The following is a 17227-nucleotide window of genomic DNA, read 5'->3' as shown; positions in this document are numbered from 1 at the left end:
TACTGAGCTGCGTTTGAAAGTCTTTGCCATTACATCTGAGAGCACCCCTGTGCATCTGCAGTTAAACTGATCAACCTGTAAGGTAGTTCCCATTCGAAAGACAAATTTACGTTAAAACTATCTACGACTTCTACAAAGTTTTTCTGGTATGAGTTCCCACGTCTCCATAATGATGCTGAAAAAGTGATAACAATGTTTCGATAAATATAGGTGTGAAAGATTATTATTATTATTATTATTATTATTATTATTTCTTTACTTTCTCAGATGTTAAGTCTTGTTAAAAATGGAAAGTGACACGGACCTTGATCAAGCGTAATTTCCTTTTAACTGTACGGTATGTGTTATATTGCATTTAGGAACTTTCTGGTAATTGAACATGTATCAATAATTAATGATTTCTGTAGTTGTATATATAAGTTTGGATGTAGCTGTACTGCGTTGATGTACTGGTGGATATTGTGTGGTATGACTCCTGTAGTTGATAGTACAATTGGTATAATGTCAACTTTATCCTGATGCCACACGTCCTTGACTTCCTCAGCCAGTTGGATGTATTTTTCAATTTTTTCTCCTGTTTTCTTTTGTATATTTGTTGTATTGGGTATGGATATTTCGATTTGTTGTGTTAATTTCTTCTTTTTATTGGTGAATATGATGTCAGGTTTGTTATGTGGTGTTGTTTTATCTGTTATAATGGTTCTGTTCCAGTATAATTTGTATTCATCATTCTCCAGTATATTTTGTGGTACATACTTGTATGTGGGAACGTGTTGTTTTGTAAGTTTATGTTGTAAGGCAAGCTGTTGATGTATTATTCTTGCTACATTGTCATGTCTTCTGGGGTATTCTGTATTTGCTAGTATTGTACATCCGCTTGTTATGTGATCTACTGTTTCTATTTGTTGTTTGCAAAGTCTGCATTTATCTGTTGTGGTATTGGGGTCTTTAATAATATGCTTGCTGTAATATCTGGTGTTTATTGTTTGATCCTGTATTGCAATCATGAATCCTTCCGTCTCACTGTATATATTGCCTTTTCTTAGCCATGTGTTGGATGCGTCTTGATCGATGTGTGGCTGTGTTAGATGATACGGGTGCTTGCCACGTAGTGTTTTCTTTTTCCAATTTACTTTCTTCGTATCTGTTGATGTTATGTGATCTAAAGGGTTGTAGAAGTGGTTATGAAATTGCAGTGGTGTAGCCGATGTATTTATATGAGTGATTGCTTTGTGTATTTTGCTAGTTTCTGCGCGCTCTAGAAAGAATTTTCTTAAATTGTCTACCTGTCCATAATGTAGGTTTTTTATGTCGATAAATCCCCTTCCTCCTTCCTTTCTGCTTAATGTGAATCTTTCTGTTGCTGAATGTATGTGATGTATTCTATATTTGTGGCATTGTGATCGTGTAAGTGTATTGAGTGCTTCTAGGTCTGTGTTACTCCATTTCACTACTCCAAATGAGTAGGTCAATATTGGTATAGCATAAGTATTTATAGCTTTTGTCTTGTTTCTTGCTGTCAATTCTGTTTTCAGTATTTTTGTTAGTCTTTGTCTATATTTTTCTTTTAGTTCTTCTTTAATATTTGTATTATCTATTCCTATTTTTTGTCTGTATCCTAGATATTTATAGGCATCTGTTTTTTCCATTCCTTCTATGCAGTCGCTGTGGTTATCCATTATGTAATCTTCTTGTTTAGTGTGTTTTCCCTTGACTATGCCATTTTTCTTACATTTGTCTGTTCCAAAAGCCATATTTATATCATTGCTGAATACTTCTGTTATCTTTAGTAATTGGTTGAGTTGTTGATTTACTGCTGCCAGTAGTTTTAGATCATCCATGTATAGTAAATGTGTGATTTTGTGTGGGTATGTTCCAGTAATATTGTATCCATAATTTGTATTATTTAGCATGTTGGATAGTGGGTTCAGAGCAAGGCAGAACCAGAAAGGACTTAATGAGTCTCCTTGGTATATTCCACGCTTAATCTGTATTGGCTGTGATGTGATGATATTTGAATTTATTTGGATATTAAGTGTGGTTTTCCAATTTTTCATTACTATGTTTAGAAACTGTATCAATTTAGGATCTACTTTGTATATTTCCAATATCTGTAGTAACCATGAGTGGGGTACACTATCAAAAGCTTTTTGGTAATCAATGTATGTGTAGTGTAACGACCTTTGTTTAGTTTTAGCTTGATATGTCACCTCTGCAGCTATTATCAGTAGCTCTTTACATCCTCGTGCTCCTTTGCAACAGCCTTTTTGTTCTTCATTTATAATTTTGTTCTGTGTTGTATGTGTCAATAATTTCTGTGTAATGACTGAAGTTAATATTTTGTATATTGTTGGTAGGCATGTTATGGGGCGATATTTAGCTGGGTTTGCTGTGTCTGCTTGATCTTTAGGTTTCAGATAAGTTATTCCATGTGTAGGTGTATCAGGGAATGTGTATGGGTCTGCAATGTAACTGTTAAATAATTTACCATACGAAAGTGCTGGCAGGTCGATAGAAACACAAACAAACACATACATACACACAAAATTCTAGCTTTCGCAACCAATGGTTGCTTCGTCAGGAAAGAGGGAAGGAGAGGGAAAGACGAAAGGATGTGGGTTTTAAGGGAGAGGGTAAGGAGTCATTCCAATCCCGGGAGCGGAAAGACTTACCTTAGGGGGGAAAAAGGACAGGTATACACTCGCACACACATACATATCCATCCGCACATACACAGACACAAGCAGACATTTGTAAAGGCAAAGCGTTTAGGCAGAGATGTCAGTCGAGGTGGAAGTACAGAGGCAAAGATGTTGTTGAATGACAGGTGAGGTATGAGTGGCGGCAACTTGAAATTAGCGGAGATCGAGGCCTGGTGGATAACGGGAAGAGAGGATATACTGAAGGGCAAGTTCCCATCTCCGGAATTCTGACAGGTTGGTGTTAGTGAGAAGTATCCAGATAACCTGGACGGTGTAACACTGTGCCAAGATGTGCTGGCCGTGCACCAAGGCATGTTTAGCCACAGGGTGATCCTCATTACCAACAAACACTGTCTGCCTGTGTCCATTCATGCGAATGGACAGTTTGTTGCTGGTCATTCCCACATAGAAAGCTTCACAGTGTAGGCAGGTCAGTTGGTAAATCACGTGGGTGCTTTCACACGTGGCTCTGCCTTTGATCGTGTACACCTTCCGGGTTATAGGACTGGAGTAGGTGGTGGTGGTGGGAGGGTGCATTGGACAGGTTTTACACCGGGCGCAGTTACAAGGGTAGGAGCCAGAGGGTAAGGAAGGTGGTTTGGGGATTTCATAGGGATGAACTAAGAGGTTACGAAGGTTAGGTGGACGGCGGAAAGACACTCTTGGTGGAGTGGGGAGGATTTCATGAAGGATGGATCTCATTTCAGGGCAGGATTTGAAGAAGTCGTATCCCTGCTGGAGAGCCTCATTCAGAGTCTGATCCAGTCCCGGAAAGTATCCTGTCACAAGTGGGGCACTTTTGGGGTTCTTCTGTGGGAGGTTCTGGGTTTGAGGGGACAAGGAAGTGGCTCTGGTTATTTGCTTCTGTACCAGGTCGGGAGGGTAGTTGCGGGATGTGAAAGCTGTTTTCAGGTTGTTGGTGTAATGGTTTAGGGATTCCAGACTGGAGCAGATTCGTTTGCCACGAAGACCTAAGCTGTAGGGAAGGGACCGTTTGATGTGGAATGGGTGGCAGCTGTCATAATGGAGGTACTGTTGCTTGTTGGTGGGTTTGATGTGGACGGACGTGTGAAGCTGGCCATTGGACAGATGGAGGTCAACCTCAAGGAAAGTGGCATGGGATTTGGAGTACGACCAGGTGAATCTGATGGAACCAAAGGAGTTGAGGTTGGAGTGGAAATTCTGGAGTTCTTCTTCACTGTGAGTCCAGATCATGAAGATGTCATCAATAAATCTGTACCAAACTTTGGGTTGGCAGGCCTGGGTAACCAAGAAGGCTTCCTCTAAGCGACCCATGAATAGGTTGGCGTACGAGGGGGCCATCCTGGTACCCATGGCTGTTCCCTTTAATTGTTGGTATGTCTGGCCTTCAAAAGTGAAGAAGTTGTGGGTCAGGATGAAGCTGGCTAAGGTAATGAGGAAAGAGGTTTTAGGTAGGGTGGCAGGTGATCGGTGTGAAAGGAAGTGCTCCATCGCAGCGAGGCCCTGGACGTGCGGAATATTTGTGTATAAGGAAGTGGCATCAATGGTTACAAGGATGGTTTCCGGGGGTAATAGATTGGGTAAGGATTCCAGGCGTTCGAGAAAGTGGTTGGTGTCTTTGATGAAGGATGGGAGACTGCATGTAATGGGTTGAAGGTGTTGATCTACATAGGCAGAGATATGTTCTGTGGGGGCTTGGTAACCAGCTACAATGGGGCGGCCGGGATGATTGGGTTTGTGAATTTTAGGAAGAAGGTAGAAGGTAGGGGTGCGGGGTGTCGGTGGCGTCAGGAGGTTGATGGAGTCAGGTGAAAGGATTTGTAGGGGGCCTAAGGTTCTGAGGATTCCTTGAAGCTCCGCCTGGACCTCAGGAATGGGATTACCTTGGCAAACTTTGTATGTGGTGTTGTCTGAAAGATGACGCAGTCCCTCAGCCACGTACTCCCGACGGTCAAGTACCACGGTCGTGGAACCCTTGTCTGCTGGAAGAATGACGATGGATCGGTCAGCCTTCAGATCACGGATAGCTTGGGCTTCAGCAGTGGTGATGTTGGGAGTAGGATTAAGGTTTTTTAAGAAGGATTGAGAAGCAAGGCTGGAAGTCAGAAATTCCTGGAAGGTTTGGAGAGGGTGATTTTGAGGAAGAGGAGGGGTCCCGCTGTGACAGAGGACGGAACTGTTCCAGGCAGGGTTCAATTTGGATAGTGTCTTGGGGAGTTGGATCATTAGGAGTAGGATTAGGATCATTTTTCTTCGTGGCAAAGTGATATTTCCAGCAGAGAGTACGAGTGTAGGACAGTAAATCTTTGACGAGGGCTGTTTGGTTGAATCTGGGAGTGGGGCTGAAGGTAGGCCTTTGGATAGGACAGAGGTTTCGGATTGGGAGAGAGGTTTGGAGGAAAGGTTAACTACTGAATTGGGGTGTTGTGGTTCCAGATTGCGTTGATTGGAATTTTGAGGTTTTGGAGGGAGTGGAGCTGGAAGTGGGAGATTGAGTAGATGGGGGAGACGGGGTTTGTGTGCAATGAGAGGAGGTTGAGGTTTTCTGGAAAGGTTGTGAAGGGTGAGTGAGTTGCCTTTCCGGAGGTGGGAAACCAGGAGATTGGATAATTTTTTGAGGTGGAGGGTGGCATGCTGTTCTAATTTGCGGTTGGCCTGTAGGAGGATGCTTTGAACAGGTGTGGATGCGGGAGAGGAAAGATTGAGGACTTTTATTAAGGATAGGAGTTGACGGGTGTGTTCATTGGCTGAGTTGATGTGTAGGTGAAGGATTAGGTGGGTGAGGGCAATGGACTGTTCAGTTTGGAACTGGAATAGGGACTGATGGAAAGAAGGGTTGCAGCCAGAGATGGGAACTTTAAGTGTGAGGCCTTTGGGGGTAATGCCAAATGTCAGACAAGCCTGAGAAAATAAAATATGGGAGCGTAACCAGGCTAGGGCGAAGGCATGTTTGCGGAGGAAATGTAAATAAAACTTAATGGGGTCGTTGTGGGGGTGTTGTGAGGGTGACATGGTATTAGAAGGTGGAAAGTGTAACATGAGGCTGAAATGAAAATGTGTGGGGAGAGATAAAGGTGAACTAGAAAGCAACTGGAGATATGGTGTGAAAAAAGGCGAAAAAGTGTTGGTTGAAGATGGGCAACCTGAGTGGCAAAAAACAACAAAATTGTCTGCATATGCTGCGTGCAAACTATTTGTGTCAGATACAAATTTTAACGTGTCTTCAGCAAATCAAAAATAACTAAATAACAGTGAAAATTTGTCTTATTTGTAACCTATGTTGTTGAGAAATGTAGCCACTGCAGTGTTGGTAGAGCAGTTTTAGATAATAAAATTTAATTCTAGCAGCTCATGAAAGAAACATTTATTCCACCCCTAAAGACGTGCTATAGAGACTTCTTGCTTTTGTACCCTGCTATCCCTCCCCTTGCCTGCCCTGTACCTCTTCTTTCCCCACACTGCCCACCACAGCAAAGATTGTTGCTCACCTCAAAGGCAGTCGCAGTCAGGCCTTAGCTCTCGGAGAGGACAGTGGCCACACATGTGCACGCACACACACACACACACACACACACACACACACAGTGTGTGTGTGTGTGTGTGTGTGTGTGTGTGTGTGTGAGAGAGAGAGAGAGAGAGAGAGAGAGAGAGAGAGAGAGAGCTGCACTCGTGCGAATGTTTATATGGGTTTTCCATATCTGAGGAAGAAATTATTCCAATTGAGGAATATTTCTAGTGTTCTTTTTCACTGCACCTTCCTGCAACTCAACATTTCCTCTACATGGTGAGCAGCAAACTATCACTTCCATATTACTGTTACTCCACCTCAGAATTTCCATCATTTGATTTTGCTCGAAATTTGTAAGGATTTTACAAAGAACAATGTGGTACGCTCAATGCTGCTGTTGTAATGTAGTTGCAAATTAGCTTTAATTTTTATTTTTGTAGGTGTATTCTGACCAACAGTCAGCAACAATATAATATCACTCTTCAAGATGAGTTCTACAGGGCTTCAGACATTTGAAGTTTCTGACAAAGAATAATACAAAACTATGCCTGACAAAAGACATTTAACATTCCTCACACGACTACATTGCCATTTAATGCACAGTGCCCACAGTTTCTATCTTTCCAGTCAGGCAGTGTGGTGTGGTAGTGGGGAGCATGCAGTCAGTCACAAGGGACGTGTAGGCCTGCAGAGTTCTCGGCTGTCGCTGTTCTAAAGCATATGTAGTCCACGTATTTAAGGATGTGACAGTAAAAAATGATCAAGATGGCACTACACACGATTTCATCATCAGACATAAAAAGATAAAATTATCTCCCCTGAACTCCTGTTCACAAAGAGAGCATCATAAAGGTGATTAAGAATGGGATAACAGGTACTAGGAGGTAAGACGCATCTTAAGGCATTGAGCAATCATCAGTTTGGTAACGGAGAGAATGTAGGCAGTAAAAATTGCAGAGGGAGACTTAGGGATGAACACAGTAAACAGGTTCAAATGGATTTGCGTCACAGCAGTTATTCAGAAGTGAAGAGAATTGTGCAGTATTCTATAGTACAGAGAGCTCCAACAGACCAATCGGCAGCAACAACAATAATGACAGCAACACGTGCTAGATGTAGGCTCTAGGATTACCAAATACCTGATGGAGGGGAAGGGTGGAAAAGGAATATAAAGGGAAGAAGAGGAGGGGGGAAGGAGGAGGAGAGAAGGGAAAGAGATGGCAAACAGAATGAACTTCCCCTGTACTCAACAGTCTCTCAAAAACATGCCTCGAGTACAGCTCTCTCTTTCTACTGGCTGCTAAAAGATCACTATTAAGATTTTAACTGTCACTTTCACTTCCTTCACCTCTGGTAATGTTCGAAAAAGTAAAAAATGCCGAGTCGCATCTATATTCGCACCTGACTCATCACTGTAATTATTTCAAAGAAAGAAATATAAAAGGAGATTTCAAATTTTGAGTAGTTGCTGTTATTGTAAGAGATACTGATTAACTTCAGAAATTGCTGTACCACCCAGAGCATACCGAGAATGAGGTCTCCACAGAGAGAGCGCTGCAGAGAACGGGTGAGGTGCTCGTAGAAGATGGAGTTGAGGTTGTTGTCGTCGGCACCCAGACTGCGGTGCTCCAGCAGGTGTGCCGCGAGCCGCGTGTTGCTGTGGTCGGCACGCCGCGTCTTGTAGTCGCGCTCCCAGAACTTGACCGGCCTGGCATAAGAGGCGAGGAAGACTGCTGAGCCGAGGAACGGATTGAGAGGTGCCGACACCAGGGCAGACAGAGCTGCCTGGGCGAACAGCATGGCAGAGTGGGGCACCGAGAACGGCTGTGCAAAGGCGTGGAATGCCGATCCCCACGTGATCTGCCACGGAGCAATGTACGTCACCACAAACTGCACCTGTTAAAGGAGAAAAAAGGGAAGTGTACATTCGGCTAGAAGTATACACAGATGTAATAAGAATATTTTTTAAAATACAATGATGTTTACCACTCATACCCACAATGAACTGTTAAGTAAAAACACAAGAACATAAAAGAATACATATTTGTCTTTTCTGTTGTCAAACTTTCATTCATTCTCAGAGAAACGTCGTTACTGGACACGTGTGAGCTTCCTGTCCGTCCGCCTTGTATGTGCATTTATCCCTGCTGTCACTTGCCTTTAAATACTCTACTGGCCATTAAAATTGCTACACCACGAAGATGAAATGCAACAGACACGAAATTTGACCGATAGGAAGAAAATGCTGTGATACGCAAATGATTAGCTTTTCAGAGCATTCACACGAGGTTGGTGCCAGTGGCGACACCTACAACGAGCTGACACGAGCAAAGTTTCCAACCGATTTCTCATACACAAACAGCAGTTGACCGGCGTTGCCTGGTGAAACGTTGTTGTGATGCCTCGTGTAAGGAGGAGAAATGCGTACCATCATATTTCCAACTTTGATAAGGGTCGGATTGTAGCCTATCGTGATTGCGGTTTATCGTATCGCAACAGCTGCTCGCGTTGGTCGAGATCCAATGACCGTTAGCAGAATATGGAATAGGTGGGTTCACGAGGGTAATACGGAAGGCCGTGCTGGATCCCAACGGCCTCGTATCACTAGCAGTCGAGATGACAGGCATCTTATCCACATGGCTGTAACGGATTGTGCAGCCGCGTCTCGATCCCTGAGTCAACAGATGGGGACGTTTGCAAGACAACAACCATCTGCACGAACAATTTGATGACATTTGCAGCAGCACTGACTATCAGCTCAAAGACCATGGCTGCAGTTACCCTTGACGCTGCATCACAGACAGGAGCGCCTGCGATGGTGTACTCAATGATGAGCCTGGGTGCACGAATGGCAAAACATCAGTTTTTTGAATGAATCCAGGTTCTGTTTACAGCATCATGATGGTCGCCTCTGTGTTTGGCGATATTGCGGTGAACGCACATTGGAAGTGTCTATTCGTCATCGCCATACTGGCTTATCACCCAGCGTGATGGTATGGGGTGCCATTGGTTACATGTCCCGGTCACCTCTTGTTTGCATTGACGGCACTTTGAACAGTGGACATTACATTTTAGGTGTGTCACGACCCGTGGCTCTACCCTTCATTCGATCCCTGCGAAACCCTACATTTCAGCAAGATAATGCATGACCGCATGTTGCAGGTCCTGTACGGGCCTCTCTGGATACAGAGAATGTTCGACTGCTGCCCTGGCCAGCACATTCTCCAGATCTCTCACCAATTGAAAACGTCTGGTCAATGGTGGCCGAGCAAGTGGCTCGTCACAATACGCCAGTCACTACTCTTGATGAACTGTGGTATCGTGTTGAAGCTGCATGGGCAGCTGTACCTGTACACGCCATCCAACCTCTGTTTGACTCAATGCCCAGGCGTATCAAGGCCGTTATTACGGCCAGAGGTGGTTGTTCTGGGTACTGATTTGTGATGATCTATGCACCCAAATTGCGTGAAAATGTAATCACATGTCAGTTCTAGTATAATATATTTGTCCAATGAATACCCATTTATCATCTGCATTTCTTCTTGGTGTAGCAATTTTAATGGCCAGTAGTGTTCATCCCTGATGTCCTTGATCATTCTCTCTACAGTCCAGTCAATAACTTCTGTATATATTCTGGGAACCTGAGCATGGAGTACCTGCAGTGGCCAGAAATCCCTTGACAGTATGCTGAAGATCTTATTAAGCCTCCACTGACAAGCCTGACAAGCATTACCCCTTCCCTGCCTCGTACCTCTCCCCCCCCCCCCCCCCCCCCCCAAAAAAAATCTCTTTTTGGGCAAATAGCTTCCTCTCACCGTATCATCATTTATCCCTAACCCTACGATCCCATTCCCCTGCTCCCCAGGAACCAGTTGCAAAGGAGAACACCCCCCTCCTCCCACATACGCCAACATCATGCCAGAATGGCATAACTGAACTGTATGTCCCCTTTCCACTGTCAATGGAGTAGGAGATGCTGGCCACTAATAAATCATTTAGGCGACTCTTAAAATGAACTTTATTAGTAGCATAACTTTTAGTTGTTGCTAGCATATGTGTGTTCCTGAGTAACAGATGACACATTTCTGGGCCAAAGTAAGCAACTTTAAGTAATTATGAAGACAGCTAATCACTGTGTTCAGAAATGAACATCCCATCCACAGTCCTACTACTATTCATGCAGAGATATAAGGGAAAGTAAAATGAAAATGATACAGATGGAAAAAGTAAGTAAATGCTTTATTATTTCAAAAGTAATTGCCATAATTGTTAATACATTGAACTCACTGTGAGACAAGTCAGTCAATCCCTTCACAGAAAAATGTTTTGTGGTCGCCTACGGAATCACGATTATACTCACGCATGCACCTCTTTGTCTGAAGTAAATCGACTGCCACAAATGTCTTTCTTCACGGCTCCAAAAATATGTTCTCTCTTTCAAATTAACAAGTTCATGGAATGAAAATTAGAAATACGAATAACCATCATAGGGATGTAAAGTTAGTTACTTTGGTCCCAAAGTTTTGCCTATTACTCAGGAACACTCATTTTCAATAACTTGCTAGCAACCGTTAAAAGTTTTGCTACTAATAAAGTTCATTTTAAGAGGTACCTAAATGATTTATTAGTGGCCAGTTTCTGCTACTCCACTGACAAATTTCTTAGTGGAACCTATTTATGTATATAATATCAATAATATCACATAACCTTAGCACTGCATAAAATATGACTTCTGCACTTAATTAATGTAGTAATGAGATCAATGTAAATGAGTGTTCTGCACTGCTTTTCTGTTACATGATATGTGGCTATAATGGTCCAAAAATTATCACAGGTACAGACATCTACATGTTTCAGGACAAATCTGTAATTACTTCTTAAAGGAAAACATATTTGTGATTTTTTTGACATATTCCACATTCACAAGGACAACTTCACTTGTGATGTCTGGAAGGAGCATTAGCGTCTATCTTCGTTTGTAATTATAAATTATGTACTCTTGTTTTATGACATGCTCTACATTCTAGAGGGTCTAGTCATTACAAATCCATGGAACAAAAGGTATACCTGATGTAACAAGGCACAAATGCAGTGCAATACGGCCACCTGGTGGGTATCCTACAGACCAGGGCTGCTTGGCAGTGAGTTGCAGTGGTACAGTAGCAACAGCCAGCACCAGTGGATACGCATCAAAAGAAGCCAACATGGGGGTACAAATTTTCACACATCAAAGCCACCACATGTGATGTCAGAGAACTGTATAATGAAGTACAGCTTGAAAAAATTACATTCAGAGTTATTTTTAGTAATTAAATGTAGGACAATAGCTACCATTGGTAGTTTGTTGGAATCCTGTTTCAGAGGTCCTATTGGCCATTGTGAATCCACAACCAGGAGGCCACCACAACTACAGATACTATGATTGTAGAATGTAATTTACAGGTATAGACACTATTTAATGAGTTAGTAATGAAGAATAATCGACTACACTGTAATAAAGTTTGTTACAAGAGTTATGTATAATATCAAGTTATTGAAAGTTAGTAGTTGTCTGGCCTTAGCCAAGCACACAGGTCAAAAGTTAGTCAGAGAGAAATTTGTCTAAAAAAAAAAAAAAAAAAAAAACTGAAATTCCGTACATGCAGACCACTGACTGACCTTGAGGAGGAACTCGTAGACTTTGCTGAACACTATACCGACGAAGAAGTAGTCGACGATGAAGGTCTGCGAGGCGGCGGCGAAGTCTATCTGGAAGAGGAGGACGGCAAAGGCGAGGACGAGGTACTGGTTGCCCGTATCAGAAAAGGCACAGCGCAGGCACTTGAGGCCGCAGACGGCTGCCAGCAGCGCGCCCCAGCCGGCACCCGCATTTTCCGCCAGTCGCGGTGCGTCCGCAGTCAGCGCGCTCACCACCAGCACCGGATACAGCACATTCCTCTCCAGGAAGCACAGGTACACGTACGTCTGCAACGAGTCCGGCACCGCGCTCGTAAGTGTACCGTCGTTCTCGAGGTACCTTCGTCTTCGAAAATTTCTAGTTATGCACACCCACCTGTCACTTACTAAACAAAACACAAGCTTACAGAATATCAGACAAGCATTGTGACTGGATTAAAAACTCTTTAGCTGATAGAATTCAATATATCTTTCTTAACAGAGCCAAATCACCTGGCAGCTAACATGGGAGGTCCCCTAAGACAGATTGCAGATAGTGCTGTCAAATAATGGAAAATGTGACACCAAGAATGTGTAGAAAATTTCTGGACAGAGTGCACAGCACGATCACTCAATGAAGGAATCAGTAGTTGATCCTCAACATTAACAAATGTATATACTGCAAGTAAATAGGCAGGAAGACCTGTTTGATTACAAGATTGTGTCCAAGCACAATTCAACACAGAAAACTAATAGTTACAAGAGAGAATTACAGTCATCACTTTCCTTCAGGATGGGGAAATGGACAGTACTGCCCACACACCCACACAAAAGTGAAAGTGGAGATGTAACAAGAAGTCATTCATTCACCAGCTGATGACATTTTACTACACGAACTTTTCAGCTTCTGTGCAGTACTGGTCCAACCATAAAAGTGAAAGAGATACACTTCCTAGCTTTCAGAGCTGCTGTGTACAAAGCCCACAAGATGCTAAGCAACATGAGAGGTTGCCACCACACAAACATAAGAGCACAGCTCTCCGGGTGCCTCCCCATTCTGAACAAATAACTTCCAATGGCACCCACACAATCAGGATTAATTTCTGCTTCCGCAACATGTCTATTAATATGTCACATCCATCAGCTGACAGTGTTGCCAGTTGCCAGCTGCCATGCAGAGTAAAAAAGAAACTCAACTACTGGTATCAGCAAGTTAATTTCAATCCAAGAGACTAACTCATAATAGACTGCCAGAGACACAAAAATTATTTATATTCAGTTGTTGAAAATATAACTGGATGGATAAAAAATCTACACAGCAAGTGTCGACAGGAGAAAGTACATACAAAAGATATAGAAATGTGCAATCTTTCAGAGTCAATGACTCATTCTTCTGGCAAAGGGTTCAAGAGGAAGGAAGAGAGATGAAGGAAAAGACTGGCAATGTTTAGGATATGGGAACAATTTGGAAAACTTGCCCCCAGCCTCAGGTCAGGGGAGACTTAACAGACGGGATGAGAAGGAAAGAGTGATTGCTCAGGACTGCATCTCAAGATTTGAAAATCTAGAAGCTTAAAGATGAAAGATGGTGCCCATAAACAAAACAGAAATTACTGCCAAACACTGTGCAAGAGTTAATAAGAGCAGAAAGCTAAGTATATTATACATGTATACAGGTGAGGTGGTGGGAGGGGCAGTGAAAAACAAACAGATCAGAAAATAAAAGATATGCTAAACTAAGAGGGAGCAAATAAAAGGAATACTTACTGAAAAGAAATGCTGAAGGCAAAGAAATTAATGCAAATTTAGGCCAAGTGGATGACAAGAACCAAGAACATGACATGTAACAACAGTTCACATATGCGGAGTTCTGAGAAACTGACATCAGGTGGGAGAATCCAGAAGGCACTTTGAGTGAAACAGGCACCGAGGCCAAGACTGTGTTGCCATCCCATTAATCCTAACTGAAAGTTGGTGGTAGTCACACCACTATAGAAGGTCGAACAGTGTTCACTTAATGCTGGCAGCTCTCCCTTTGATATTACATGTATGTTTTGCCACTTACAGGGGTGGTATATATGGTGAAAGGAGGGTGCATTGGGCAAATCTTACAGCAGGGACGATCACAGGCTAGGAGCCACAGAGTAGGGAAATGGGTGCAGAAGGAGCATAGGGCCAGACCAGAATATAGCAGAGATTGGGAGGGTGATGAAACTAGGTGTGATGGGCATAATGTCAGGCAGAATTAACCTCATTTCAGGCCCTGATTTTACGAAGTCATGGTGTTTTCAAAGTAGGTGATTAAGACACTCGAGACCAGGATAGTACTAAATGGTAAGAGATGTACTCCCAGTTCTTTTTGAGGGTATCAGCAGTACCAGGAGTGGATGTGATGGCCTGGGAAATATCAGATATAGGACTTCAAGTGTCACAGATCACACCACAAAGTTAAGTACATATACTGTACAAATATTCAGTGTAATCAATGATACTTATGTTTTTAAAACATGTTGTCACATTTACGAGGACTGATCAGACAACTCCAGAACCTTGCCCACAAAATTTTTCCGCTTACCCTTTACTTATTGTGCATGGTCTACTTCAAAATACTCTTCTCTGCAACTGATACAGAGCTCTGAACACTGTTTCTACTTCCAGAAGCAGTCTTGGTACGTTGCTGGATCCCATAAAGCCGCATCAGCAAATTTTCATTTATCTCCTCTCTTGTTGCAAATCTTCATCCTTTCCATGGGGTTTCCAAATTCAGAAAGAAAAGAGTCTGCAGGGAACAGATCAGCAGAGTATGGAAGATGAAGCAGCACAATGATCTTTGTTTTTGTGTAATAGTCATGCACCAAATAGGAATGAACATGCAGGTGCGTTATTGTGATGCAAGAGCCATTGATCAGAGAGAAACGGCCAGAAATGTCCTGAACAAGAGTCATCTTTAGCTTCTATCCGACCATTTTTAAACTGTGTGAACCATTCATAATGCTGAGAACAGCTGAAGCACTCATCACCAAAGGCTTCTTGCAACATTTGGTGTTTCTCTGTAAAGATCATCTTGGGTTTCACATAAAATTTGATTCAGATGCACTGTTCCTCTAATTCTGCCATCTTGAAATTTACAAACTGTGTGATACAATGTTCTACTCAACAGTGCACTGAACAATAACTAACAGATATACAAAAATGAAACTTCCAGCAGTTACACATTAAGCACAGGTGTATGCAGGGATGTCAAATGCATATCACTGTAAAACACCATTGGTGCAAAATAACAAATGTTCTCGAATTTTATGAACGGACCTCGTACTTCCTAGTGCCACCCTGTCAAGCAATTACATGTTTAGATATTTGCGTATGCGCATATACTGCCACCCTGAAGTGAAACATAGCAAGAAATACACATGTGATTAGAAGTATCAAGACACCTGACTGAAAATGACTAACAAGTTCATGGCACCCTCCATCGGTAATACAGGAATTCAATATAGTGTTAGCCCACCCTTAGCCTTGATGACAGCTTCCACTCTTTTAGGCATACGTTCAATCAGGTGCTGGAAGGTTTCTTGGGGAATGGCAGCCCATTCTTCACGGAGTGCTGCACTGAGGAGAGGCACTGACGTCGGTCGGTGAGGCCTGGCACGAAGTCAGCATTCCAAAATATTCCAAAGGTGTTCTACAGGATTCAGATCAAGTCTCTGTGCAGGCCAGTTATTAAAGGGACATTAGTTATTGTCACGTAACCACTCCGCCACAGGCCGTGCATTATGAACAGGTGCTCAATCATGTTGAAAGATGCAATCGCCATCCCCGAATTGCTCTTCAACAATGGGAAGCAAGAAGGTGCTTAAAACATCAATGCAGTCCTGTGCTGTGATAGTGCCATGCAAAACAACAAGGGGTGCAAGCCCCCTACATGAAAAACACGACCACACCATAACACCACTACCTCCGAATTTTACTGTTGGCACTACACATGCTGGCATATGACGTTCACCAGGCATTTGCCATACCCACACCCTGTCATCGGACTGCCACATTGTGTACTGTGATTCGTCACTCCACACGATGTTTTTCCACTGTTCAATCGACCAATGTTTACGCTCCTTACACCAAGCGAGGTGTCGTTTGGCATTTACCGGTGTGGTGTGTGGTTTATGAGCAGCCGCTCGACCATGAAATCCAAGTTTTCTCACCTCCTGCCTACCTGTCATAGTACTTGCAGTGGATCCTGATGCAGTTTGGAATTTCTGTGTGATGGTCTGGATAGATGTCTGCCTATTACACATTATGACCCTCTTCAACTGTCGGCGGTCTCTGTCAGTTAACAGACATGGTTGGCCTGTAGGTTTTGTGCTATATGTGTCCCTTCATGTTTCCACTTCACTATCACATCAGAAACAGTGGACCTAGGGAGGTTTAGGAGTGTGGAAATCTCATGTACAGACGTATGACACAAGTGACACCCAATCACCTGACCACGTTCGAAGTCTGTGAGTTCCACAGAGCGCCCCGTTCTGCTCTCTAGTGATGTCTAATCACTACTGAGGTCGGCAATATGGAGTGCCTGGCAGTAGGTGGCAGCACAATGCACCTAATATGAAAAATGTATGTTTTTGGGGGTGCCTGGATACTTTTGATCACATAGTGTATATGTTGTGCTACTGGGGATATTGGGCTAGACTGACAGTATCATTTAGCTACTAGGCCCCAACAGGAGCTAACAGTTCCTTCCTCTAGGAGGAGAGAGGAATAGGTTGGCTAAGGCGAAAATGGAAGGGCAGGTAACTCAGACCACAGGATGTTAGGGGCCCACCTGTAGCGAAGACTAGGGTAGACAAAGATGAATGGAGGCCTCAGAGAGGTTAGGTCAGAGATGATACATTGGTAATAGTAAACAATGTGCCAGTTTCAGTCCAGAGATAAGGGAAGAGAGAGGAGTAAAGCTGGCATCGTGCTTACCAATGTACCATCTACAGCCTACTCTCTCTTGCACATTCCCTTTCAGCTTTGTCTACCCTCGTCTTCAGTGTTACAATTATAAATTATAAATGTATTTGTATTTGATTGATTAACACTTGAATGCCCAGAGGCGCCGAAATGATCCTTTTCGGTTTTTAAGTGCTAGCTATGTTTTGAAGAATGATTCAAGCAACGTTTACTTTCGTGATGTTTATTTATTTGGCATGTACTTTCATTATATTAAAAAACAGTGCATTTTGCGTAATTGATTATAACTTTTTTCCTGTTTTACCTTTCACTCCCAAAAGGGTCATATTGACCCCTTTAGAAAAAAATCTATGATTTTGTTTATAATTATGCCATACATTTATCTAATACATTCTTAAGCCTCGGCTACTTTACTCTGTGGAGT

At 42.8% G+C, this 17227-nt stretch overlaps 1 protein-coding gene across 1 annotated transcript in view; it reads right to left on the bottom strand.

Annotated features, from left to right (window-relative positions):
• LOC126424585 (pecanex-like protein 1) overlaps window positions 1-17227 on the bottom strand; it is a 273094-nt gene that overhangs the window by 71601 nt on the left and 184266 nt on the right. Inside the window, exons 22-23 of the mRNA XM_050087327.1 lie at window positions 11851-12156; window positions 7719-8088 (exon numbers count right to left, since the gene is read on the bottom strand). Of these exons, the coding sequence (XP_049943284.1) occupies window positions 7719-8088; window positions 11851-12156 (676 nt within the window). The remainder of the gene's footprint in view (window positions 1-7718; window positions 8089-11850; window positions 12157-17227) is intronic.

Source organism: Schistocerca serialis, chromosome 10 (assembly GCF_023864345.2).
Source record: "Schistocerca serialis cubense isolate TAMUIC-IGC-003099 chromosome 10, iqSchSeri2.2, whole genome shotgun sequence".
NCBI classification, from domain to species: Eukaryota; Metazoa; Arthropoda; class Insecta; order Orthoptera; family Acrididae; genus Schistocerca; species Schistocerca serialis.
The sequence above is the reverse complement of the archived record's forward strand: the minus strand, read 5'-3'. Positions and strand labels throughout refer to the sequence as shown.